This window comes from Paroedura picta, chromosome 13 (genome assembly GCF_049243985.1).
Source record: "Paroedura picta isolate Pp20150507F chromosome 13, Ppicta_v3.0, whole genome shotgun sequence".
Classification (NCBI taxonomy): Eukaryota; Metazoa; Chordata; class Lepidosauria; order Squamata; family Gekkonidae; genus Paroedura; species Paroedura picta.
The window spans coordinates 9841627-9866985 of record NC_135381.1 but is presented as its reverse complement, the minus strand read 5'-3'; the positions used below and the strand labels follow the sequence as shown (position 1 = coordinate 9866985).

At 46.8% G+C, this 25359-nt stretch overlaps 1 protein-coding gene across 4 annotated transcripts in view; it reads right to left on the bottom strand.

Annotated features, from left to right (window-relative positions):
* The window catches only part of DGCR2 (DiGeorge syndrome critical region gene 2), a 57960-nt gene that overhangs the window by 3373 nt on the left and 29228 nt on the right, over window positions 1–25359 (bottom strand). For 2 of the 4 annotated variants that reach the window (XM_077309187.1, XM_077309189.1), the window contains 6 exons: window positions 14596–14721; window positions 12081–12291; window positions 10478–10554; window positions 7789–7965; window positions 6646–6849; window positions 234–386 (listed from right to left, as the gene is read on the bottom strand). In XM_077309187.1, coding sequence (XP_077165302.1) covers window positions 234–386; window positions 6646–6849; window positions 7789–7965; window positions 10478–10554; window positions 12081–12291; window positions 14596–14721 — 948 coding nt within the window. Of the gene's footprint in view, window positions 1–233; window positions 387–6645; window positions 6850–7788; window positions 7966–10477; window positions 10555–12080; window positions 12301–14595; window positions 14722–25359 lie in introns of all 4 variants that reach the window. The other 2 variants (XM_077309186.1, XM_077309188.1) reach the window with 1 other exon arrangement.

The following is a 25359-nucleotide window of genomic DNA, read 5'->3' as shown; positions in this document are numbered from 1 at the left end:
CACGGGATATGATAAGATACAGGTTGTGAGAGCTGAAACATTAGTGAAAGACTAGCCCATCTCTTCTGTGGCGTGAGCTTTCTTGGACTAGAGCCCCCTTCAGAGGCATGCACAAGATGCCTCTGATCAAACAGGCTGTTTTCCACAATAGCTCGTGCTCCAAGACACCAGCTTATTTTTCAGGGGGGCGATGACGCCCGGGACTGGCCGGTTTCCAGCATCAGGCGACTTACGGTTTGCCCCGATCAAGGACTCGATGCGCTCCCGACGCCTCTGTCGCAGCCGGTGGACCATGAAGAGCAACAGGGATAAGATCAGGAAGGAGGAGATGCAGCTCACAATGAGCCGCATGCCGCTCGCCATGGAGTCAAAGAGGCTGTTGCCGTCTGTGAAAAGGAGCACAAAAATTTAATAGAATCATAGAGTTGGAAGGGGCCATACAGGCCACCTAGTCCAACCCCCTGCTCAACGCAGGATCAGCCCTAACCAGCCTAACCTAATAATAACAGAACACTCAGCGACTCTGAATAAAACCCATTCTTGGTTGTCTCTTTCACACTGGTAGGAAGGGCCACTGCTGACGTAGCAACCTTGTAAGTTTTTCAAAGCTTTGCCACTGCCTGCCTCTGCCTTGAGGCTATGGGCTTCCTTGGTGGTCTCCCATCCAACTACTAAGCAGGGATACGGCTGCATAAGCTTCCAAGCCTGGTCAGGGCCCCTTTCAATTATAGGGGGTGGAAAACACATGACATAGGGTGGGGAAGAAACATGTTACCCATGGCAAAACATTTGTGCCGATGTAACTAGAGTAAGAACAGCAAACAGTTCAAATCCAAAACCCTTCGCCCAAGGAGAATTCTTTGATTCAAATCAAAAGATTACTTGTAGAACAAAAGACCAGTGGAAGTGATGAACTAGGAGCCATCTTGGCAACGTGGGTAAAAGTGGTGGCTTCTAATCTGGCAAACCGGGTTCGATTCCCCGGTCTTCCACATGCAGTCAGCTGGGTGACCCTGGGGCACTCACAGCCCTGATAGAGCAGTTCTCTCAGAGCAGTAATGTCAGGGCACTCTCACCCCACCTACCTCACAGGGTGTCTTTTGTGGAGAGAGGAAAGCAAGGCGATTGTAAGTCGCTTTGAGAAGTGGGGCATAAAAATCACGTTGTCTTCTACTTCCAGAGATTTTACACTCACAATTTTGCTAATCCAAGACACCAGCAGGACAGGAGAAAGTTAATTCACTGCACCGCCCCAAAGACTTTTTAAAATTATCAAGTACTTTCCAACGGTAGCGATTCCCTATTCTGAATTTGAGGACTTAGTTCCCAAGCAACCTTGAGAACATCAACCAACACTGATGCACAAGGAGAAGAGATTGCGCGTGGTCTACCCTATTAAAGTTTCTCTGCAGTGATGACAGCTCGAAGTAAAGCTCTGTTTCCTTGAGCTCGGGATGAAAAACAATACACGACTGCAAAAACTGTGAATCAGATTCAGCCGCTGCTCTCGGCTTCGTATGAGCTTCACTTTTCCACCGACAGCTATTAAAAGGAAGCTCGTGCTATGCATCTGCGGACACCCTGCGAAACCTTAAAGTTGAAATGATAACGGAGAGGCACACTACACCAAGCGTTTGGGAAAGAATGCAAGGCGCACCACGACTGTGGAGCATAAAAATCACACACTTAAGCCAATTTAGCCCCATCTGGTGCCGTCACACAATAACTGTCAAGCCTGCATGCTCTGCAAGTTACACTGAGAAGGGGAGGGGGAGAGAAAACTACAATCTTTAGGCTGCTCCCTGTTAAACAGATGAATTCATTCAAGCCCACTCACATAATTGCTCAGCAAATTCTTCTAACTGTAGAGGAAACCCCCGAATTCTCTAACTCTCCCCCCCAAATCTGCCTGGTCCCTCTTGTCATGCACTTGACAGACTGTGTGCTGCCACCATAAACTCATCTTGAGTGTGCCACAGGACCCTTGGCCCGTTACAAACCAACCCACAATCACAGCCTCCGATCCAGAATTAGCCTGCTCTGTGTCTTCCCGAACACCGTGCTTCTACCCAGACACGAGCCTTGAAAGGGTTTTTAAAAATGACTCCCAGCATATGGCTGCAGGGCACCCCATGCATCAACCTTTCAGTAACTAAGTCTGGAATTGATCGGTGCCTAGATTCCCAGAATCCCTCCCTGCATGCGGCCTTCAGTTTCACAACAGGAGGGGCGAGAGGGCAGCACTGCAATTAAATAAATGTGACCACAAGAAAAGCTTTGGCAATAAAGCAATAGGTTCTTTTTATCATATGTGGTGGAACTGTGAGAAAGCAAAAAAGTATTGGGCCAAGAAAAGCTTTGGCAGCCCTTGTGGCTGAGCTCATCATTTCCAAGAGAAATGCTAGCATCATTTGCCTCTGGGTCCCTCTCTGAAAAGAGGACTGGGGCCACCGTGGGAAGCAGAAATCTATTTCCCCCTCCGTGTGAAGCTAGAAGGGATATCCCAGAATCCACCAGGTTCCAATAAAGGAAACAGCAGGTCAAGGTGGCATTTTGCTCCTGTCTGCTCTGCATTGGGGAGAGAGGGGATGCCATGGTGCAGGACAAGAACTAGGGGGCGGGCTTTTCTTTTTAGCTCCTGCCTTCCTGAGAAGCTGGTGGCAAAACCCACTCTGCAGATGTCCTCTGCCCCAGGGGGAGAAATCAACTCTACCCCAGTCCAGCCCACCAAAAACACCTCAAAGAAATGTTGCTGGGATGGAGAAGGTCCACACAGTACTATCTTGCAAAGGTGGCAAAGCGCACAACGGCTCAGAAACATGCTCAGGGGGAAAGCATTGTGCCCCTGCTGTATATGAAATGGCTACAGGCAGATGTAAGAAGACAGACTCCAGCTTCCCTCTGAAAGGGCAGTAAAACGAGAAGCCAGTTTGGGAGTTACTGTGAGGAAATCAATGTGTCTCAGCCTGACTCTGCATTAAAGGAAGCTTTAATTCTGCCTACCAAGAGTCCCCGAAATTAGAAGACACAAAATAAAACGCCTTACGATAATCATATCATTGGGAGGAAACTTTTATGGTAAGTGTGTGGGCAGCTGGACTTTTTATATTCCATACAAATAGAATTACAACGGTTTAAATCAGATTTTATATAGGAATGTATATGTGCCTTTTAAAAGAGCAAAGAGGTACAGGCTTTTAGAAAAGCAGAACACAAACCAAACTCTGAAAGAATTAAATGCATGGCCTCTTGAGAATCATTGTTATGGCTAATGTCTTTTCTGTTACAGAACAGCCTCCCAAAAGGGGGGTGAGTCACGCATCAATCTTTGCAGCCTCCTGGCAAGGCAGTAAGAGAAAACAGGGTGCATCTACCTGTAACAGTTGTCCACCAAGCGGTCACCTCTGCAATCCCACATTAGAACTGTGCATGTGCCAACTGGCCTGCACAGAAAGCACAGTGACTTGTTTTTTAAGTGTTAGGGAACATTAGAATTGCGCATGCACAAACTGGCCTGCACAATTTCCATGTGAAACTGCACAGAAACTTCAATGACTTATTTTTTAAGGCTTATGGAACAGGTTCTGGCTTCTTAGTCTGTATTCCAATAGATGACTTCCATGTAATTGTTTACCATCTGCCTGGGATCCTAATGGTGCGTACACTTTAACCATGGAGAACAATAATATAATGGTCCCGTTTTATGGCTTTTCAGAAGCCCCTCCCTTTCTAGCCATCTCCAATACCCTTCTACCAGCTGGCATCTGGGCTTCCTATTGGGCAATGTGGGGGGGGGGGGGGGGGAGGAGCCTGAAAACGTCCAAACTAAGTTTGGAAAGTGCCTGGGATTTGATCCTGGTCAGCACTGGCTGGAATCTCTGGCCAGCACCAGTAGCCTGACATGCAAATGTTTCACAGCCCAAATATAAAAGCACAGGCTTCCTTTCAAAAGGGTAAGAACAGATCACTCTGGCACCTTAAAAGCTAAGGCATTTATTCACTGTACATAACATTCTGGGAGCCAGGACTCTCTCCATTAGGCACAAAGGGGCTCAGGCTCTCAAAATAATAAATATGTTATTCTGTAAAGTTGCCGGAGAGTCCCCCCCTATGTCCTAACGGCAGCGGATTAACACGGCTGCCGCTTCGGAACGTTAAGCGCAGGTCCTCTCAAGGACTGCAAGACTGTGACACATATTTCACAAATCCATATACTTGCCGATAGCTTTTTTAAAAGCCTCTCTCATTTCACTGACACGCCAGAAAACACGGAGCTCCGTAGAAGGCTATTTGTTGAACTTGGGAGTTTATTAAAAGCACTCAATTTCCGAGCGGAGGGGACGACTCTCCGTTTTAGCACGGCCAAGGACGAATATCATTCATCTTAGGTGCAAAGGAGGAAATGCTCAGGGAGCCCGATCTTTATGAAGCAGCAAGCGTGGCTGCAAACATTATGCAGGAAATAGCAACAGCACCACCTGCAGGCTAGTTGTGGTTATTCGCCACAATTTCATCACAAAAATGCCTTCCTGGATGACTTGACTAGCTCTATACAGACAAAGCTCTCGCTGTAGTAGTCTCAACTTTTTGGTGATGCCCTTCTGGGGAAATGATTCTTGGGGAGGGGAGTTCTATGGAATGAGTTATTCCTCCCCGGCTCCAGCTGAAGTAGACTTAATGTCTCCCTGCCACAGCATTTACACTGATACTGGCAGGAATTGTTAGCTTTTCGGGCACCTCCATTGTCCCAAGCTAACCCAAGAGGAAGGAAGTGCAGCAAGAACATGTGGTTGAGGGCAGCATGCCCAGAAGATCTGAACAGCACAAGGGCCTCCCCTGCCAGTTTGGGATCTCTCCCTACATCCTGCTTTTAGAGAGCCAGTTTGGTGTAGTGGTTAGGAGTGCGGACTTCTAATCTGGCATGTCAGGTTCGATTCTGCGCACCCCCACATGCAGCCAGCTGGGTGACCTTGGGCTCGCCACGGCACTGATAAAACTGTTCTGACCGGGCAGTGATATCAGCGCTCTCTCAGCCTCACCCACCCCAAAGGGTGTCTGTTGTGGGGAGAGGAATGGGAAGGTGACTGTAAGCCACTTTTAGATTCCTTTGGGTAGAGAAAAGCAGCATATAAGAACTGACTCTTCTTCTTCTTCAATAATATCAGGGCTTTCTCAGCCTCACCCACCTCACAGGGTGTCTGTTGTGGGGAGAGGAAAGGGAAGGCGACTGGAAGCCGCTTTGAGCCTCCTTCGGGTAGGGAAAAGCGGCATATAAGAACCAACTCTTCTTCTTCTTTTCTCTAACCAAAAGAATCCCAAGGTGGCTTCCAACTGCCTTCCCTTTCTCTCCCCACAACAGGCACCCTGTGAAGTAGGTGGACCTGAGACAGCTCTGAGATAACTGCTCTGTTAGAACTGCTCTGATAGAACTGGGACTGGCCCAAAGTCACCCAGCTGGCTGCATGTAGAGGAGTGGGGACTCAACCCGGGCTCTCCAGAATAGAAGGCACCACTCTTAACCACTACACCAAGGGAAAGATCCTTCCAATATACAAACAGTGTCCACCTGTGGAAGGAATTGGGTTGCCAGTGCTGTGTGGGGTAATACCTGGAGATTTGGCGGGCAGAAGCTGGAGGGCGCAGGATTTGGGGGAGGGAAGGGATCTCAGCAGGGAACAACGCATAGAGTCCACCCTCCAAAGCACCCATTTCCTCCTGCGGAACTGATCTCTGTCTTCCGGAGATCTCCCAGGCCCACACCTGGAGGTTTGCAACCTGAGGAAAGAACCTGTGAGGATCCATCTCTGCCCACCAGAAATACTCTTATGTATTCTGCTTCTCTCCCAGCTTTCTCCTGCTCTGGAAATCAGGAGCTCCTTATTTATTATTTAAATTTGTATGCCACCGTGAGCCCAATTGGGAACAGCAGTATACAAATTTAAATAATAAAAGAATGAAAACACAATAAAACCTATAAATACTCGTAATTACAATCACTAAAGGTAACAAGACGGCAAACGAAAAAACTAACTAAGCTCACCCCACCCAGGGCCAGCCTTCTGACTGTCTTACTGGTGAGAGTGGGCAGACGGATCTATTTATTAACAGACGGACATGGGGAATCTCAGAATCTCTTATCCTGCAGCTGGCCTGCACTTGTGCACCACTCTCTTGACAGGCGTAAGCGGCCTTGACTCGTCACGAGCCGTGACAAAGCCGTGTCGTATTTTCATCGGCTGGCCCCTTCCGGTTCTCCCTCTCCTGCAGCAAAAGCGAGTTTAATTAAACGGACCTGACGGGGGGCCGCGGATCCAGATAACGTTCGCTCGCACTGAAGCCAGGCTCGATTTAATTTTAAAACAGGTTAAAGAGAGGCTCAATTAGAAGGACGTCCATTCGGAGTGCAATATTGATTTTTATCCACTTTGGCAACCGCTGATTAAATTCTCGGCTGTCGTGAACACGCCGGATACGCAACATCAGCGCATGGGGCAAGCGTGCGTATGGAACGCCGCACTAAAAGCCTTTTAAACGTTCTGCTGTATGCGTGGATAACGGCCTGCGTGGATAAAAGCTTCCCTGCCCGTCTCCGGGCAAGAACCGGGGGGTTTAAGCTCTGCCTCTAGCACCTGGTGCAGCTCTTACCTGGATCTAAGCAGGTGAACCTGCAGCACTCCTTGGGGTCTTTGAGGTACTGCTGGCAGGTCTGTGGCCGCTCACACAGGGCCGCCACACACATCTCCGGCTCTCCTTTGTGACATGTGCAGCTTAAGCACGGATCGTCGCCCTTGGGGGTGAAATAGTAGCCTTCATCCACGATGTTGTCTTTGATGTCCACGCAGGTTTGGCCTGAAACAAACGGAGACAAGCCCATGGCCCCGTCAGTCCCTGGGCGCCTGCCGCATGAGAGGGACAGGACTGTGAACAGAAGGCACTAATTCTTGGGAATCCTTTGCACAAGAGAAATGCTCCCTAAACTCAGAGGTACTGGACGGGCTGGGGGCTCTGGGCACATCTGGGCAATGGCTGCTTCACCGTTCTCTTTCCGGAGAATCTTTTTATTGGTCAAAAACATGCAGAAACATCCCTTTCTCTTGGAACTTAATACAGGCGGCAGCGTCTCAAGAGATAGCTGGAACAGCCCTGGTCCAAACCCACCTACCGAAATTTATTCCCTGAGACATCTTGGTCTCTGAAACGCATGCATTAAATAAGAAGTTACAGACCTCCTCCGTAACCCCAGCACTTTAAGGACTGTTTTCTCTGATATAAACTGATTTGCTTGGGTCACCTGTTCTGTGCCCATGGCCATCAGGGGTCTTCCACCCAGGCACAGGGCCTTCTTGGTGTTGGCCCTTAAACTGGAAATGTCCCCACTCACCTTAAGTACATCTGGCCTTTTCCCCCTAAGTTCCAGAAAGTTTATCAAAAACACCGTCTTCCATCAACATTTCGTGGTTAGTGAATAATTCTGTCTCTTGAAATTTGGCTAGGTTCCCCATGAATCACCATTTCATTGTCTTTCACCAACATCCACTGTTTTTAGTGGTTAGTGAATAGTTCTGTTTCTCTTGAAATTTGGCTAGGTTCCCCGTGAATAACCATTTCATTGCCTTTCACCACCATCCACTGTTTTCAGTTGTCTTAAAATAAGACACCTGGAGAGGTTTTACTGAAATGCAGGAGGGGGACAGTTAAGAAAGAGCAAAAGTGGCATTTTTGCCTGCTTGAACTCTCAAGCACAGGAGGAACCAATCTAAAACAAAAACCTCCTAGCAGGCAACTCACTTCTTTTGCAAAGGAATGACGATTTCTCGTAGCAGTTTTCAGCATACCAGCTGTGAAAACCACGGTGCCGAAGGGTCGGGAAGTGCGAACACTGAAACTGGGCACAAAGGATGTTTTCATTTTCAGACACAGCTGTGCTAAATGTAGGCTTAGGGGGCAAAAACACTTCCGAGGAACCTAGAATGACAAGAATTTATTTTTAGCACAGGTACAAACAGGGCCATTAGTAAATCAATTAGGCCCCAATTCAAGAACATCGCTCAAGTGGCCACTTAGTCTAAACATGGAAAAATGAGAGGACCACGATATACAGAAAGCCTTGAAGTGGCAACATGGCTTCAGAAGAAGAAGAAGAAGAATTGGTTCTCATATGCGCTTTTTCTCTTCCAGAAGGAGTCTCAAAGCGGCTTCCATTCACCTTCCCTTTCCTCTCCCCACAACAGACACCCTGTGAGGGAGGTGAGGCTGAGAGAGCCCTGAGATTACTGAAGGAGAAGAAGGGTTGGTTCTTATATGCCACTTTTCTCTACCCGAAGGAGGCTCAAAGCGGCTTACATTCGCCTTCTCTTTCCTCTCCCCTCAACATACACCCCATGAGGGAGGTGAGGCTGAGAGAGCCCTGATAATACTGCTCAGTCAGAACAGCTTTATCAGTGCTGTGATGAGCCCGAGGTCACCCAGATGGCTGCATGCGGGGGAGCGAGGAATCAAACCTGGCTCCCCAGATTAGAAATTCGCGTTCCTAACCACTACACCAAAGCTGGCTCTCAAATACAGGCTGTGCGGTCATGGTTTACCCCTGAAGATGCCAGCTGAAGTTACTGATGAAACATCAGGACTAAAATTACCAGACCATGGCCGCATGGTCCAGAAAACCCACAATAGGCAATCTGTAAGGTCCCAGAAGGTAACTTTTCAACTTTGCACAGGACTGGTGAAAAACTCTTCCAAATACACTTAAAATATAAAGTTGCAGGACACCTAAACAGTGCTATCAGATTCACGTCTCTTCCCCATTGTGAGCCCCGGCATCGTGTTTCTACCGCCCTTTTTCACACACACCCTGCAGCTGCGCAAGCAACCAACGGGTTATAGGCCCAGCACTACTTCTACAAGCCTAGCGGATGGCAGCACTGCTCTCCTAAAACCGAAAGCCCATCTCGGTATCCCGGCTATTGTGTCAAATGAGTTTTTTCCGCTGGGAAATTAAAAAATGGTGCACGTCCCTTAAGTGCCATCTGCGGTTTTGCCAGCAGATGGCGGTGCAGGGGTTACCTCCCCACTCTCCCACGGCCCACCCCCCCAGTAACAAGAGTTGTGTAACAGAATCAACAAAAAAAGCATAACATGTTCCAATTGACACGTGAGCGCACAAGGAGCATAATGCCACCCTGGTACCAGGATTAAACACGAAACGCTGAACTACTGAGTCTTTAGGCTCTAAGAGACAACTAAAAATACTCTCTTTCCCTTAGTAGCTTACTGTGAGGATTGCCAAGCTAGTTAGCAAAAACGAGTATGATGCGGAACCTGCACTTGAGCAAGGACACATCTGTTCCTCACACTGAAATGGGCAGAGCTGTTAGGGATAGCAGAAAGTAATCACCAGAGACGCCAAAGTAAAGGGAGAGGAAAAAGGCACGGAGCTCAATACACACTGGCTGCCAGAGGTACAAGCAGCTGCTAAGGCATCCAAGACAGCACAGTGCAAGGGTGGCCAAACTGTGGCTCTCCAGATGTCCATGGACTACAGTTCCCATGAGCCCCTGCCAGTGGCAGTGGCAGGGGCTCATGGGAACTGTAGTCCATGGACATCTGGAGAGCCACAGTTTGGCCACCCCTGACACAGCAGGTAAGCTCAGCTTAGGCCAGGGCGATTTACTAATCTTCATCCTCGAAACCGTGGCAAAGAGTACTGGGAGGAGGTCATCCTGAAGGTCACAATTAAAATGTAATTTTGAAAAATGGTGACCAAAAATGGGACTGGCTGCAATTTGCCCTTCTGTTTGCACTCATGCGCAAGAGGGAGACCAAGCACTGTTACAGAACCTTTTATAGCACCACACGAATACTTGGCACATGTGCCTGGTGAACAGTTTTCCTTTGGCTTGTAAGCTCACTGGATCCCACGCAGAAGTTGCAGGCAACGAATTTCACAATTGGGACCTGGGGGTAGGGGCACATATCTCTCCCACTCTGTAAGGACTTCTAGAGCAACCGTTCTCAAGATGGGGGCACATATATTGGAAGGGGCCACGGTAACTGAACTGATGAAATAACCTTTTTGGTCACGTATGATGTAATTAACTGCTAGAAAGTTTGACCTTGGACATGGCTCAAAAAAGGTTGAGCATGGCTGTTCTAGAAAACAGAAAGGAAAGGTGCAAGTGCGAATCTGGGCCTGCTTTACACACAAGGAGAGGCAGCTCTACTGCATCCAACAGCAGCCACTAACAGGTTCAGCACAGAGATTACCTGAGCCAAACCTATTTACAAAAGCTTTTAAATGTGGTTTTTATATGAGCCACACCTTTTTGATACAACTTTCCCATTACTTACCCTGTCGATATTTTGTTTTGTCCATTCCAAAAACACTGCTGAGACGAAAGCCATTGCAAATGTGCTCTTGGCCGGCTCCAGTCCTTAGCGGGAAATGGCAGGAGAAGACAGGCCTCATTTCAGGGCTTACCTTTATAGGTGACTTCCCAGTGGCCTTCCAGGGAATGGTTCCGGTTCGTGATGACAAACTGATATCCAACCCATAATCTACGAAGGGAGATTGGAAAAACCTTATTGCAAAACGCTAAAGGGGAAGACGCTTTTTCAGAAATCCAAATACAGACAGGGCAGGGGGAGAGGAGTACGGACACCGGAGTATCCTAGCATCAGACTACCACGGCTACCTGCCAGAACCTATATTTTGATGCCTTCACTCGTGAACGAGATCTCTTAAAGATCTCATTAACAGAAAAAGAAACGAGATCTCTTAAAGATCTCATTAAGAGAAAAACGATATATAACAGCTATACTCTTGGAAAGGCCAAGGAACACCCAAAGCGGGCATATCTTGCTAGGATGCTCTTGTGCTCATGTATCAGTCCTACCGATCACAGTGAAATGGCCCACCAATGACATTCCAGAAAGCGCAGTGCGTACAATCAAACTGCAGTAGGAGTGAGTGGCAGCAGTAGGGTGAGCACAAAACCAGCTTGCTAAGCCTGAGGAAAGTTCTCTCAAACTGCCCCCCCAAAGATGAAAAGAAGAAGAAGAGTTGGTTCTTATATGCCGCTTTTCCCTACCCAAAGGAGGCTCAAAGCGGCTTACAGTCGCCTTCCCATTCCTCTGATAAGAGGTGCTGGAACTGCAGACTTCCCTGGGCAGGCAGCTCCAAAGAAGGAAAAGGGTATGAGCACTTTCAGAGGCATTGCTCCTGAAACCCAGAACCAGGAGGCCGCATCAGGGGAAGGCCTCAGCCTCTATGCCAGAGGTAGTCAAACTGTGACCCTTCAGATGTCCATGGACTACGATTCCCATGAGCCCCTGCCAGCGTTTGCTGGCAGGGGCTCATGGGAATCATAGTCCATGGACATCTGGAGGGCCACAGTTTGACTACCCCTGGCATAGAGGCCGCATCTGGAGGGCCGCAGTTTGACTACCCCTGCTTGGTGTTGGGGTCCGTCCCCACAGGTACTACAGCATTCAGTGAATTTATTTGTGGTGGGGACCCTGAACCAAAAGGCTTCTCAGCAACAGTCTAATTTTAAAAAGGTTTATTGATTTTAATAAGCCACTTCAGGAGCCATAGTGAGCTGAAAAGCCGCATATCAATACACTCATCAGCCAGCTTAGCAGAAGACGCATGCTCAATTGAACTATCGCTCCCGTTGTTGACAGAAAGCCCTCGTTTCTTCTACAAAGGAATTTCGAAGATTAGATTGAATGCTGAATTGCGGCTGATAATGAAGCTCAAGACAATGCATCTTCCTGGACTAAATCTAGATCTAGGTTTCCTGTCTCACTAGCCATGCTGATTTCTCCACACTTACTACCCTCTTGAATATCAAAAGCAATCAAGCCTCCTGTTGTTATTTGGCACTTGAAATCACTCCACTCTCCAAGACAGGTGGATGGACAGATGGACTCACATTCTAGCTGTACCTGCGGAAGAGAATAATGACTCACACAAGCTCATACCCTGACACAAACTGTTAGCCTTTAAGGTGCTAATGGATTCTTGTTCTTTTCCACTCATTTCCTTGGGGAATGGGTTCCCTGTTCTGGGCCCTGCTCACCTCCGTTGGTCCTTCCTCCCAAAGGCCTTTTCTTCCGAGTCCCACTCCTGCTGCAAGATGAACTTGAGCTCCAGGTCAGTGGTGAAGGTGGCCAGCGAGCCGTTCACCCTCTGGCACGTCTGCACGGCATCCCAGTAGTTCTCTCCAATCAAATACACCCGGTAGCAACTGGCGGTGCCATCGTAGTGATGCCATCCCGATGGGCATTTGCCTAGGAAGCATGGAGAAGAGAAGGGAAACAGTTCCCCCCGCGGGTCAGGATCTCAATCTGGGACGTCATATATTTAGCCAATGGGGGAAACAGTTATTACAATGGAGGCTCAAGCTCTGTGCCAGCTGAGAGTGGAAGTGGGAGCTCAACGTTTTAAGAAGCTTTCTGCATACCAGGGAACGTGGGAGAAGGCAGATGAATCATAGAGTTGGAAGGGACTAGACAGGCCATCAAGTCCAACCCACTGCTCAATGCAGGATCAGCCTAAAGCATCCGGGATAAGTATCTGTCCAGCTGCTGCTTGAAGACAGCCAGTGGACCCCCGCCCCCCTTCTCTTCTAGGCCATGCTTGCTTTCTACACGAGGAGATGCTAGAAGGTCTGTGATTCCCTGGCCACTTGCTAAACAGCAGCAAGAAGCAGCTTCCACCCTGTAAGGTAGGGTTAGGCTGAGAGAAGGTAACCGGCTCAAAGGCACCCAGCAAGTTCCCATGGAAGAGTGGGATTCATACCTGGGTCTTGCAAACATCCGGAAGAAGCTCCTGACAGTTAGAGCGGTTCCTCAGTGGAACATGCTTCCTAGAAAGATGGTGGATTCTCCTTCCTTGAATGTTTTAAGCAGAGGCTGGATAGCCATTTGACAGAATTGCTGATTCTGTGACTTTGGGCAGATTGTAAGTGGGGAGGCAGAAGAGACTGTGTCAATGCTTGGTTCTTGCGTGCCCAGAGAAACGCCAATCACCACGTTGAGATCAGAAGGTGAATTTCTTCCAGGCCAGACTGGCCAGTGATTATGGGGGTATTTTGGAATCACTGTGGTGAGCAGATAGTTGTGAATTTCCTGCATTCTGCAGTGGGTTGGACTCGATGACCCCAAAATGCTAATCTGACACACTAACCAGTACACCACACAGGACCTCTACGTGGGCAAGGATTACTCGCAAACTCTATGGCACATTATTTTTCCAACCTAATAATACCATCGTCTCACAGAGTGTTTATGTTAGCTAGACTAAATGTATTTCCCTCTGCAGTGGTTGAAGGCAGGTATAGGAGAACTCCCCCTAAAGAAAGAACTTGCAGGCATTGTTGTTTAGAACCAGACTCAATTTGTCTTATTATTTTGTCAATGTCACGACCTTTTACCTGCTTTTACCTTCCCCTAGTGTTGCAAATGAAGGGTCTCTTCATTTGCTGCTAGCTGATAAATGCACAGAGACCACTGAACTGGTAGCCGAGTTTTTATCTATAGTTATGGCCCACAGGCTAAAGTAGTAAAGATTACTGTTTTTTTTTGTACCTCCTGTTCCCTAGCCATCTGCAATGTTTATTGTTTTATAGATCTGTGTCATCGAATTCGTTTTGTACATTGCTTTAGATCTTGGATGCCATTAAGGGTTTTTGTATAGTATTGTGAAAGGGTTACACATTATCCTCTCTTGTGAGACAAATTCTCTACCCCTTCTATTTAACAAAGAAAGATTGGGGACAGCCAGTTATCAGCACCTCATCTTACCCTACTGGGAATTGGGCCTAATATGTACTTTGGTACATTAACTTGTGGAAGGGCATTCAGATTTAAGAGAGCATGGTATGAACAGCTGATCAGATAACACGGAACATACAGAATGTCTGTAATGCGAGAAAGATTAAAATCTGATCCCTCCTGGGCTTGCCAGCTCAACCTTTCGTTTTCACAAAGGCCGCAGCTCCTGGTCTTGCAAAGACCGCCCATGTGATCCTCCCGTAAACCAAACCATCAATACCACCCCCTCTCTCAGCATGCGCAACTGGCCAAACACACACTCAGCCAAATGAAAATCAATGAGACTTTAATGTGTCTAACTTTGGCTGGACCATGTCCGTAGCAGGTTCATCAATTGCACTGACACAATAAATCTGGGGGGGGGGGGGGCAGATTCAAAGAATTTGCTCTTGTACTGCAAGTTAAGAGCCACACAGAGTTTTGGTGCTCATTGAAGTTAACAAAACCTTAAGATGCACTCACACACCTGTTCTAAACCCCTTCCTGTTTTGTTTTGTTTTTTCTTTTTCCCAAATTCAAGCCATCAAGACAGCAGTTTGGGAAAGCTAATAAGAGTGTTCTACATACATGGCAGAATTCAAATATTTATCTCTCTGTCAAGGATATCACATGAATCACTTTAGCATACATTTCAACAGCGCTTAAATATTATTTTGTGAGTCACTCGTTTAATGGGCTTCGCATTCTGAAGCGTCTTCTGGAATAATCCGCCGGACCTAAACAGGGAACCTGGACTCTGCTTTAAAGTCTGCAACTTACTGCTAAACCGAACTGGTTGTGCCACGTTGACAGTGTGAAAACGGGTCGTGTCACCTCCTCTTCCGCGATTATGCCTGGAGTCCACGTTCTCTTTCCCGTGATAATTTCGCTGGTCCCCAGTAAAATCTAGAGGGGGGGGGGGAAGAAAACCAAAACCCATTAGCAGGAAAGGGAGAATCGTTCATTTCATCAACCAAACTACAGGGAATCTCTCCAGGAATTCTTCCTGATGCTCAAACCAAAGAGATTATCTCAAAATGCAATTTGATGCTGACTACATTTTAAAGCTGCAGGCAACAACATGGAACGTTGCCAAAAGGGGGAGAGGGAAGTACAGTGACAAAAGTTGCCTGCAAATTAAGTGCTTGGCCACAGATATTTTTGTTTTACTAATAAATGCCTAGCACACGTACAAGCAAGGACCACCCTGAGCCTTAGGAGAGGACGGTGTACGTGTAATAAATAAAATAAATAAACTCACTGATCCAGTCTACTAGGGCTTACCTCCAGGGCAGGCTTTCTCAACCAGAGTTCTGTGAAACCCTGGAAGTTCTTGACTGCCCTGGAGGGTATATTCATTTTTATATATTTTTAATTTGTTAAACATTTATTGGGTGATATGACCATATATGGTCATGTCAACCTTCCCCGCCCTTCCCAAAATGCCCAATGATGGGCCTGGAGGGGGTAGGAAGGGAGGGATGTCGGACAGGCATGTACACAGCTATGCTTCCAATCATATTCTGTACGATCGTGCCACTTCTGGGGTTTCTTGAAGCCTGAAGAATGTTCCAGGGGTCTCTCAATGGTATAAAAATTGAGAAAGGCTGCTCCAGGGGAAGGAGGGCCTGATACAAGACAGTCTTCTGCTGAGATTTTAACCCATACTGAAAACACAATGGAATGCTGCCGTTCTGTAGAAGGCCAGCAAAAGCGTCTAAAAGAAGCAGAGGCTAGAGCATCACCCGACTGAAATGCTGATTGTATGAACTTAGGCAGATTGTGGGTGGGTGGGTGGGTGGGCAGGAAGGGATGTGTCGGTGTTTGTCTCTTGGGGCCCTTCCTTGCAAACCCAGGGAACTGTTGATCGCTGCTATGGGATGGTAAGTGAATTTTCTCCAGGCCAGGCTGGATTCTGGAGATTTTTGGTGTGTGTGTGTATGGGGGGAATCACTTGGGCATGAAATTGGGGTCACTCTGGGTAGGCAGGTAGCTGCAAGTTCCTGCATTGCACCGGGGGCTGAACTAGATGACCCTGGAGGTCCCCTTCCACCTCTAGGATTCTACAAATTAACAACTGAAGCTTTGTTATACCATATCCATTACACCTGATGAATTCACAGAATAATTCATGCAACTGTCTTATAAACTGCTGGCCGGTCTTTCCTGGTAGATGGATGGAGTTCCACTTGCCTCCATCCCCACCTCAGCCAAATTCGGTCCACAAAAAAGTAATGCTACTGGAACATGCCAGAAGTAATTTTGCATCTGTGCAGCACGTAGGCTCACTTCTGAGAGAAGCAAGTCAACAGCAGCTTAGTCACTACAACCAAGCCTAGCATCAAAACAGCAAATCCAAGTCACTCAGAGAGAAACTGGGGCTCTCTACATACTCAAAGGACTCTCCAGGTTTGCAGAAAACAATGACTTGGGAGGAAATCAAAGGACAGACTCCCCCCCCCCCCACACACACACACACACAAAGACATCCCAGCTCAGAAAAGCCAGAATACACTTCAAAAGCCCAGAATCCATTCACAAGGAGCGGGATTTCCTGGGAGTGGGATTTCCAAATTCCAAATTGCTTTCCCTTTATCACAATCCCTCTTGGTCACTCAGCCTGGGCAGATAAACACCAAACCGCAAGTAGGGATGCTTAGCAGTCGCTTTGAAACAAGTACCGATCAGCTAGCAGATGAAGACCACAGTTCATGCCAACGGAGACTGGGCAAGCCCAGTGAAATGACAGGCCCCAGCGAGGGGCATCGTGCCACAAAGGGGGAAGTGCCAACAGAAGATGAAAGCAGCTCTGAACAGCGGCTAGAAGCGAAGGCTCGCTCTGCACGTCTCCTTTCCTTTGAATATGCAATCATGGTACAACGTTTTGAATTTTCATTCGGCCACTCATTTTCTCCGTGTGGTGCTGGTGTCAGGGTTTCTACATTTGTTTCCTTTCGGGGGTTTTTTAAGAGCACTTAACGGGAAGATTTTTTTATACCCCCAATGGCCAATGATTAGAAATCAGCGCTTCTAACCACTACACCAAGCTGGCCCTCCAACGCATGGAGAGCTGTGTATGTGTGTTGGGTTGGGTTAGGGCAGGGGTAGTCAACTTGTGGTCCTCCAGATGTCCATGGACTACAATTCCCACGAGCCCCTGCCAGCGTTTGCTGGCAGGGGCTCGTGGGAATTGTAGTTCATGGACATCTGGAGGACCACAGGTTGACTACCCCTGGGTTAGGGGAATAAAGACCATTTTGATCTCGTTTTTCTGCCACCTAAGATAACTATCTGCTTCAAAAGTTACCCGACTGCAAACCTGAAAGGATACTTTTCCTTCCCGCACCACATCACTGGACATAGCAACACGTATATTGTGTGGGGTGGAATAAGTGTGCGTAAGATGGCGGCAAACAGAGCAGAAGGTTTGCTGAACGGGGCCAGGAATGCTTGGCGGTGCACGGCAAACAGACAATCCTTCCCAATTTACATGCTGCGCAGTATTGCTGTACTTTTCAGCGCGTGAAGCACGCTTAATTTTGTTAAAATGCTGGCAGTGAAGAGCCAGCAACCGCATTGCCAGAATTCATTTCCATTGATGTACCAAAATAGGAAACCATCCAGAAGGAGGCAAAAACCCACTAGGTGTTCTTGAGATTCAATATAAAGAGCTACAGAAAGACAAGATATGTGCAGCAGAAAGGGGGAAGGGCGGGGATTGACATGGGAGGTAGTCGATAACGAAAGCACGCTTGCCATTTAAATTTCAGGAGGAACAGGACATAGATGGAAGGAGCCGCCTGCAGCAGAATTACCGCCGGCAAGGCATAAAGCTGTGGCACAGAAGAGGAAGGGAAGAGTGTCGATACTCAGTGAAGTAGCAAAGCAGACACTCCCATCATCGGGAAAGAGAGGAAGAAACGCAGCAATGTGCCATCAAAAAGCTTTGACAGACCTATGGCTATGAGAGCCAGCTTGGTTTAGTGGTTAGGAGTGCAGACTTCTAATCTGGCATGCCGGGTTTGATTCTGCGCTCCCCCACATGCAGCCAGCTGGGTGGCCTTGGGCTGGCTACAGCACTGATAAAGCTGTTCTGACTGAGCAGGAATATCAGGGCTCTCCCAGCCTCACCCACCCCACAGGGTGTCTGTTGTGGGGAGAGGAAAGGGAAGGTGACTGGAAGCTGCTTTGAGCCTCCTTCAGGTAGAGAAAAGTGGCATATTAAAAACCAACTCTTATTCTTCTTCAAAGACCACTGCAGATGACCACAAGCACAACATCCTGCAAAAGGGAGCTCCTCCGCCAGGCATTTGGTCGAGGTCTACCTGTACCACCCCTTCCAATCGGCCTCCCTCAGCCTCCCTCCTACAACCATCATTGCAGACTTGCCCACCCACCAGGCCATCAGTAAGCGTTGATTTGTTGTTCGCCCCAGTGTTCTATTGTTCATAATATTATAGTTATTATTGTATTATTATAAATTGAGTTATTTGTATTGTTCCTGTTTGATGTAAACCTCCCTGAGCCTTCGGGAAGGGAGGTATATAAATATATAATTAATAAATAACAACCATCTAGACCAAGCTTTCTCAAACAGGGTTTCCTGATAGCCCTGGAAAGGTCTCCAGAATGGGTGGGAGCTGATTAATTTTTTATGTATTTTGAAGTTTTGTTAAACATTCATCAGGTGATAGGACCATATATGGTCACGTTAACCGGCCCATTCCTCCCCAAAATGGCCAGAGATGGGCCTGGAGGGGTAGCAAGGGCCGGGTTTAACTTTTCCTGCTCCAGCAATTTCAGAGCATGTTAGCTGGTCAACCTGAAACTGTATAACTGTTGCTTATCTCTCCAGATATCTACAACAGGGGTAGTCAAACTGCGGGCCCTCCAGATGTCCATGGACTACAATTCCCAGGAGCCCCTGCCAGCGAACACTCCTGCCAGCGAACGGAATTGTAGTCCATGGACATCTGGAGGGCCGCAGTTTGATTACCCCTGATCTACAAGATTGTTCTCCCGCTAGACCTTGCTCCTTGGCAACACCCAATATCAATGTGGCACAGGCATACCAACACGTCCATGAACTGCGAAGCCAATCGGCTCTCCTTGATCTGGAGGCACCGGATACTCGCCCATTCTCAGCTAACAAGCACCTGGCCCACCAGCAGCCATCTGGGTGGCCTTGGGCCAATCACAGTTCATAGAACTCACTCAGTCTCACCTACCTCACAGGGCGTCTTTTGTAAGGAGGAGGAGGAGGGAAAGGTGTTTGTAAGCTGCTTCGGGACTCCTTCAGGCAGTGATAAGCGGGGTATAAAAAAACAGTCCTTCTTGGTGCATTGCGATCAGAATCTGTCTCCCTTCCTCCTCTTTTAAAGAAGATAATTTGGTTCTGCACGGGACACATAGGATGAATAAGAGAAAAAGACCAAGAACAGCTTTCTGAAGACCATTCTGCACTTAGATAATCTGGTTCAGCTAACTGCTTGTACCAATAGTCCACTTGCAAGAACAACAGAATGTGGCTGGGGGGGGGGGGGGGGGACGGCTGCAGCAGCTTTAGTGGCTCAAGAAATCCCAAGGAGTCCCCCTCCCAGCTGCTGCAATCTTCCCTGTAACACCAATTTACTGATACACCAAAAAGCACAGCTTCTGAATGCATAGCATCTATGCCAACTATTTGATGGGAGCTCTCTGGTGGCCAATGTGCATGCAGAAGTGACCAAGCACCATGTGGTTATTTGCAACTCTTGAGTTAAGCAGAATATCTCAATGCTGAGCCATCAGAGTCTCTCTCCAATTAAGGTTTTGTTTTGTTCTTTTAAAGTCTGAACAAATGCTCTCTAGCTCAACAAGACTAACATTGTTTAGGGATGATTCAGTGACCTACTTTATTTCCCCTGGAGTCGTCAACAAAGTTAACTGGTCTAAACTAGCCCAAGTGCCACTGAGATCAATTGGTATGGTCTACAACTTGGGAATAAGCAGAAGCATTTGAGGTGGCTCACAAATCAATGTATTAGCCCCAAAGGGTTTTAGGTTGAGAGATATTTGTTCAGGACAACTCGACTGGTTTTATCAGCCAGCATGGTAGTAAGGCTACAGCAGGCTTTCTGAACCAAGGTATTGTGAAACCCGGAGGTTTCTTGGCAGCCCTGGAAGGGTTTCCTGAATGGGTGGGGCTTAATTTTTATATTTTTTTAATAATAAAATTTGTTTCCACCCCCCACCCCAGTAAACTAGAAGAAAGCAACATTAATCTTAGTAGCCAAACAGCGCAAGAACATACCTTGTACAGTTTAGAATATTGTGCTTGTTTGAGCTAGCAAAGATCTTGGTTGTCTATTCCCTCCCCTGCCTCAGGCTCCGGCAGAATTTGATTCCATAAGAGCAAAGAGGAACAGAGGGGGGGCTGCTGTGTAAATCCTCCTAGCAATTTCTAGCTTGCAGGAAAGTTAGTGGCAGCAAGAGGACTTGATCCTTTTCAAAGCCAGAAGATCAAAGATACAAGGCCACTGGATTGATGCTTGGGGAGAAGAACCAGCCCAAAAAACACAAAGGGGGAGCATTTTTGAGTGTCAGGGCTTACATTTAAGCCGGAATTTTAAGTAATGTGGTGTTAAAAATAAAATCTGCAAAGTAAGGAGAGGAGCGTGGAGAAAGCAAGAAGTAATAAGCAGGACTTAGTGCTGACTGCTGAATACACACAGCTAGAAATGCAGGACGCCTTAATGATTCTGCCCTAAGTGCAAACATGCCATGAGGATTAAGCTTTCAGCTCTACCAGAGTATACAAGCACTGTGTAAAGACAGACTGAGAGATCACTCTGAGTTGGGAAGCAGAACGGATCCTTCTGCCCAGCAATTCTGGTCCCTGTGCTTCAGAGCCAGAGCCGACCGCTGGTTTGTGCCACTTCCTGGCTAGAGTAAAACCATCACAATCCACGCAGTTTGCTCTCTCGTCGAGGGCTGTTTTAAAATAGCCCAATTCTTCTATAACAGGGAATCAGGAGAGGGGGCAAAGAAATGAATTTCTATCGTTTTTTGCTTTGCTTTCCTGTCTACACGTCCTTTGTATCTTCGCTTCCATCAGACAGACCATGAAGACGAATGAACACTAAATAACCCAGTTTTACTTTGCTTATCATCTGTTGTCTCATGATACCCCCTCTCCAGCCTCAAGCACCAGGGAACTCTGCACTGGCTGATGGGTGCTGATGGGCATGAAGAGCGGCAGAAGATGGTGCTCTCATCAGCTGTTAACAAAAGTCTCAAAAGCCATCTCGCTGCTGAAGTTATCTGCACAAGGATGCAGCCCTGTCATAGATAGCTCATCCAAATCTTGAAAGGACTTGTAATTATCACCTGCAGTAAGGGGAAATCATTAGTTGCTGCAGCTGCTACCACTATGGCACTACCGTACAGGAGCTTGCCAGCAAAAGCCTCCAAGTTACCTTACCTGGATAAATATAATATTTTCCTTAATTCCCCCAACAAAAGCTACTGTGCAAGATTTTCGCAGAATGTAGAAAACAGACGGCATTTGATTGCCCCTCCTAACACACAAAAAGGAACTTTAAAGCTCAATGATAACACACACACACACAAAAACCCTTTTAATCAGCAGCTCTGGAATTTATGCAAGTTACAAAAACAAAGCATGAACTTCTTTAAGTTTATGCAACTGCAATGATTTAGTACAGGGGTGGCCAAACTGTGCCTCTCCAGATGTCCATGGACTACAATTTCCATGAGCCTCTGCCAGCAGCACATGTTGGTAGGGGCACATGGGAATTGTAGTCCACGGACATCTGGAGAGCCACAGTTTGGCCACCCCGATTTAGTATAATGGTTAACAAGGGACAACTATAGGAAAATTGTGTGCCATGGCTTGTGTTCCTCTTCTTGTTTGGAAATGTTCGCAATTGGGGCAGGAAAAGTTTTGTTGTGCTGATGGGTTCTGCAACGGGCTGCTGCCGGCCTGGAAGGCAACAAGTCCTCCCTCCCACTGTGGCCAACAGCCGCACCAGAACAAAAAACAAAAACGCACAATGGCTTCAGGGAATGCTGATGACATGACAGATCAATTTGACCGGTGTACCAACCCCGGGCTCAGCAGGGTGAACAGGCATACTGAGTAACAATTCACCAAAACTCACTTTTATCCTCAGCTCAAGGGAAAGAAAGGCGTTTAGAAGCATGGCCACAAGGTCTCAACAGATTTGAAGCCTTTTAAATTCAATAATTTACACCCTCATTTTTTATTTGATTCAATCATTTTACACCCTCGTTTACCTTGTTCTTCCTAGGATCAATCTGTTTGCAGAGTGACTGAGATGCATCCCTTGGGTATCGTTTAACATAGCTCTTACACCCAGGCTTTCAGATCTCTGCAATTTTATGAACCAGCCTATGCTTCTTCTCTACATTGTTTTTGACGCTCAGAGAAAACAAGACGTGATTTTCACTTTCTGAATTCACAAGCAGGCATGATTCACTCTGATATGGCACCTCCTGTCCTAATTGCCTCTTAGTCTCCTGCCCTCAGCTTCTCATAAAGCATTGCCTCTAACATGGTGTTCTGACTGTCAAGGACAATGAAATTCCCAGTTCCTAGCCTCCTTAGCTTTTTTGGGCATATCCATAATCTGGGTGCCTTAGAAACAGATGCTTCATTACAAATTAGCCTCACATCATTCTGCGAGGCAAACAGAGCTCTCCGCCTGCAACCAAAAATGAACTTAAAACAGCCAACGTGAAAGAAATAGGGGGGGGGGAACACAGCTGGCAGCTCCCCACCCCACGATAAAATGTGCCTCTTATGTAACCTCGCAAGACTCTTTGATTACTAAACTGCGTGGCAATTTCCCTTCCTCTCAAGCCATCACTCAGCATTCTAGTTCAACAGCTTAAGGTGAACACCATTTTTAAAAAATAATGAAGCGACTACACATGTCAGAGATTCCCAAAAGCTCGTTATGAAACATGACTCATTGAAGTGTGTGTGTGTGTGTGTGTCTATTAAGTCTCAGGAGCACACAAATGCAAACCAGCACTAAAAATCATGTTTATTTTTTTGTCAAAACCAGTAGGCCAGAAATCTGCAGGAAAGGGCAATGACCTGTTCAAGTCAAGCAGAACCCGTGAAGAGACAAATAAAATTTGGAGCAGAGCTGAAATGTTGGGCCAGAACTCTTGAGACATATCTTCTTAACTATGTTTTTTTCTCACAAAGCGTCTAGAACAGGGGTAGTCAAACTGCGGCCCTCCAGATGTCCATGGACTACAATTCCCAGGAGCCCCCTGCCAGCATTTGCTGGCAGGGGCTCCTGGGAATTGTAGTCCATGGACATCTGGAGGGCCGCAGTTTGACTACCCCTGGTCTAGAAAATACTCACTTAACTGGATTTTTACTTTAGCGCTGTAAGATTTGCTGGATATAGCTGTCGCTGGGCAATTTTAATTTCTATATGAGACACAGAGCCAGAATTCAAAGAGCTATTTTAGGCAAGGCCAAGAACTTGCCAATGCCAGGAAAGAGTGTTGTTGTTTTTTCTTTGAGAAGGAACCCCCCTCCCCCCCCATGCCATTAAATTTTTCGCCAAGGAGCACAGAAAGAGCTGTTGTCTGCCTTTCATGCATGCAGGACTGGTTGCACAGCCTATGAGTAATTGTGAAAAGGGGATGGGTAGAAGCCTTGATTCTCCTTCATCTCCTTCATCAATTCCCTGATGGAATGGAACAAATAAAGGGCAAGTCCCAGCCAGCTTCTCCACCTGAGAAAAAACGTATAAAGTACTGGTAGAACACTCCCCCCCCCCCAGACCTGTGAAACCTGACAGGTAATTAATTTTAAAAAAAAAACAGGATCAAGTCCAAGTGCAAAGAGCTGTAGGGAACAACTTCTAGGAAGCTCATCTGTCTATCACAAATGGAAACTGTAACTCCAGTCTATAACATGTGGTAAAATTAAATGGCAGAATAGGCCATACCATGTCATACTGGGGGAGGAGGGCATCATATTCTGAATGCTCTTCCATGGGGTACGGGGGAATCCCTATAAATAAGCATATAAGGTAGATCAGGTAGTTCTAGCCTAGCCATCTGCATGCTGCGCTAGTTTTCCCCATTCAAAGGCATTATTGACATAGAGTGGAATTGAAAAGGATGTCATCCTGCAACCTGCAGTCTGAAATGGTACATTCTATTCTACCACTCTGCATGTGTGAACCCCCGAATTGCGCCCCTTGTATAGATCAAGGCACAGTTGTTTTCACTGAAAGGATAAACAGACCTCTAGTTTTGCAACTGCGAAGAAAGAGAGACTCCAAGATGATTCTCAGAACAGCACCTGACTGCAGGAGATCAACTGTCTGACTTCCTGTACAAGAGTCACAACTGCAAAAACTTATATTGCTTCTGGCTTAATCATGCTGATGAAACAACAACAATGGCAAACTACAAATTAGCAACACTGGCATACATCGACCACAAAGGCCTGCTTGATTTTGCATAACGATGAGGCGCAATTTAGAAGCCAGAGTGGAAGACGAGCAGAACAAGATGCCAGGGATTCAGAGGTAAGGCACACTAGTTCAAGTACCCTGTCTCCTACTTTTTGCATTGTTTCAAATTTCTGTAGGCCTGCTCTGACTGCACAGCTTATCAGATGTCTCACTCTACTGACAGCACTGACTTACTGAAATCCCAGCAAAATGTCTTGTAGAAACACAGGCCAGAATAAGGGCCCACTCTAAAAATTCACTGCATGTTTTCACCTGAAATCTAACAAAAGAGGTCCAGGGGGTTCGTAGTTTGCAGCATGTTTTAAAGCACAAGAACAAATAGGAACTTGTAAGCAAAAATCAACGAAACCTTTAAAAGAAATCAACAATTTGTATCAGATCCCTATTATGAGCTGGAGGGTTATGGGGAAACCGCATACTCCATGCAAATCTGAAATTATGCAAAACTGGATTATCCAGAAGGGATTTTCCTGTGCAGGTAACAGAGTTGCACTGCATAAAACGGTACACAAACATACCTGAATAAACAATTAGGGGCTGTAGTCCACACTGCTGTGCAAAGCTTATTGTAATCAGAACCTTGTTTACATTATATCTGTCTCACTTAAACATATCATGCCATACTTCAGGTCTTTCTGGGGATTCCAGGCTTCTTAAATCCTAATGCATTAATTAAATCGACACCCCATTTTTTGTTGACTGAACCGACTCACTATGTGTCAGGCGCCTTCAGTCCCTGTGAGAAAGGCAAACTGTAAATAATGTATTCAACTGGGTAGCCGTGTTGGTCTGAAGCAGCGGGATATATGTAGAGTGCTGAAGGTGCCACTGGACTTGAAATTTACAAGCAATGTCAATAAAATAAATAAAACTTTTAAACAGCAAGCCATGGGCATTTTGCACACCATTTTGCAGACACCATGGGAGGATAAACTACAGCTTTTAACTACAACTGAAGACTTAGGTCCTGAGTCTTTTAAGAGACTAGTGGACTTGAATCAGGCAATAAATAAGT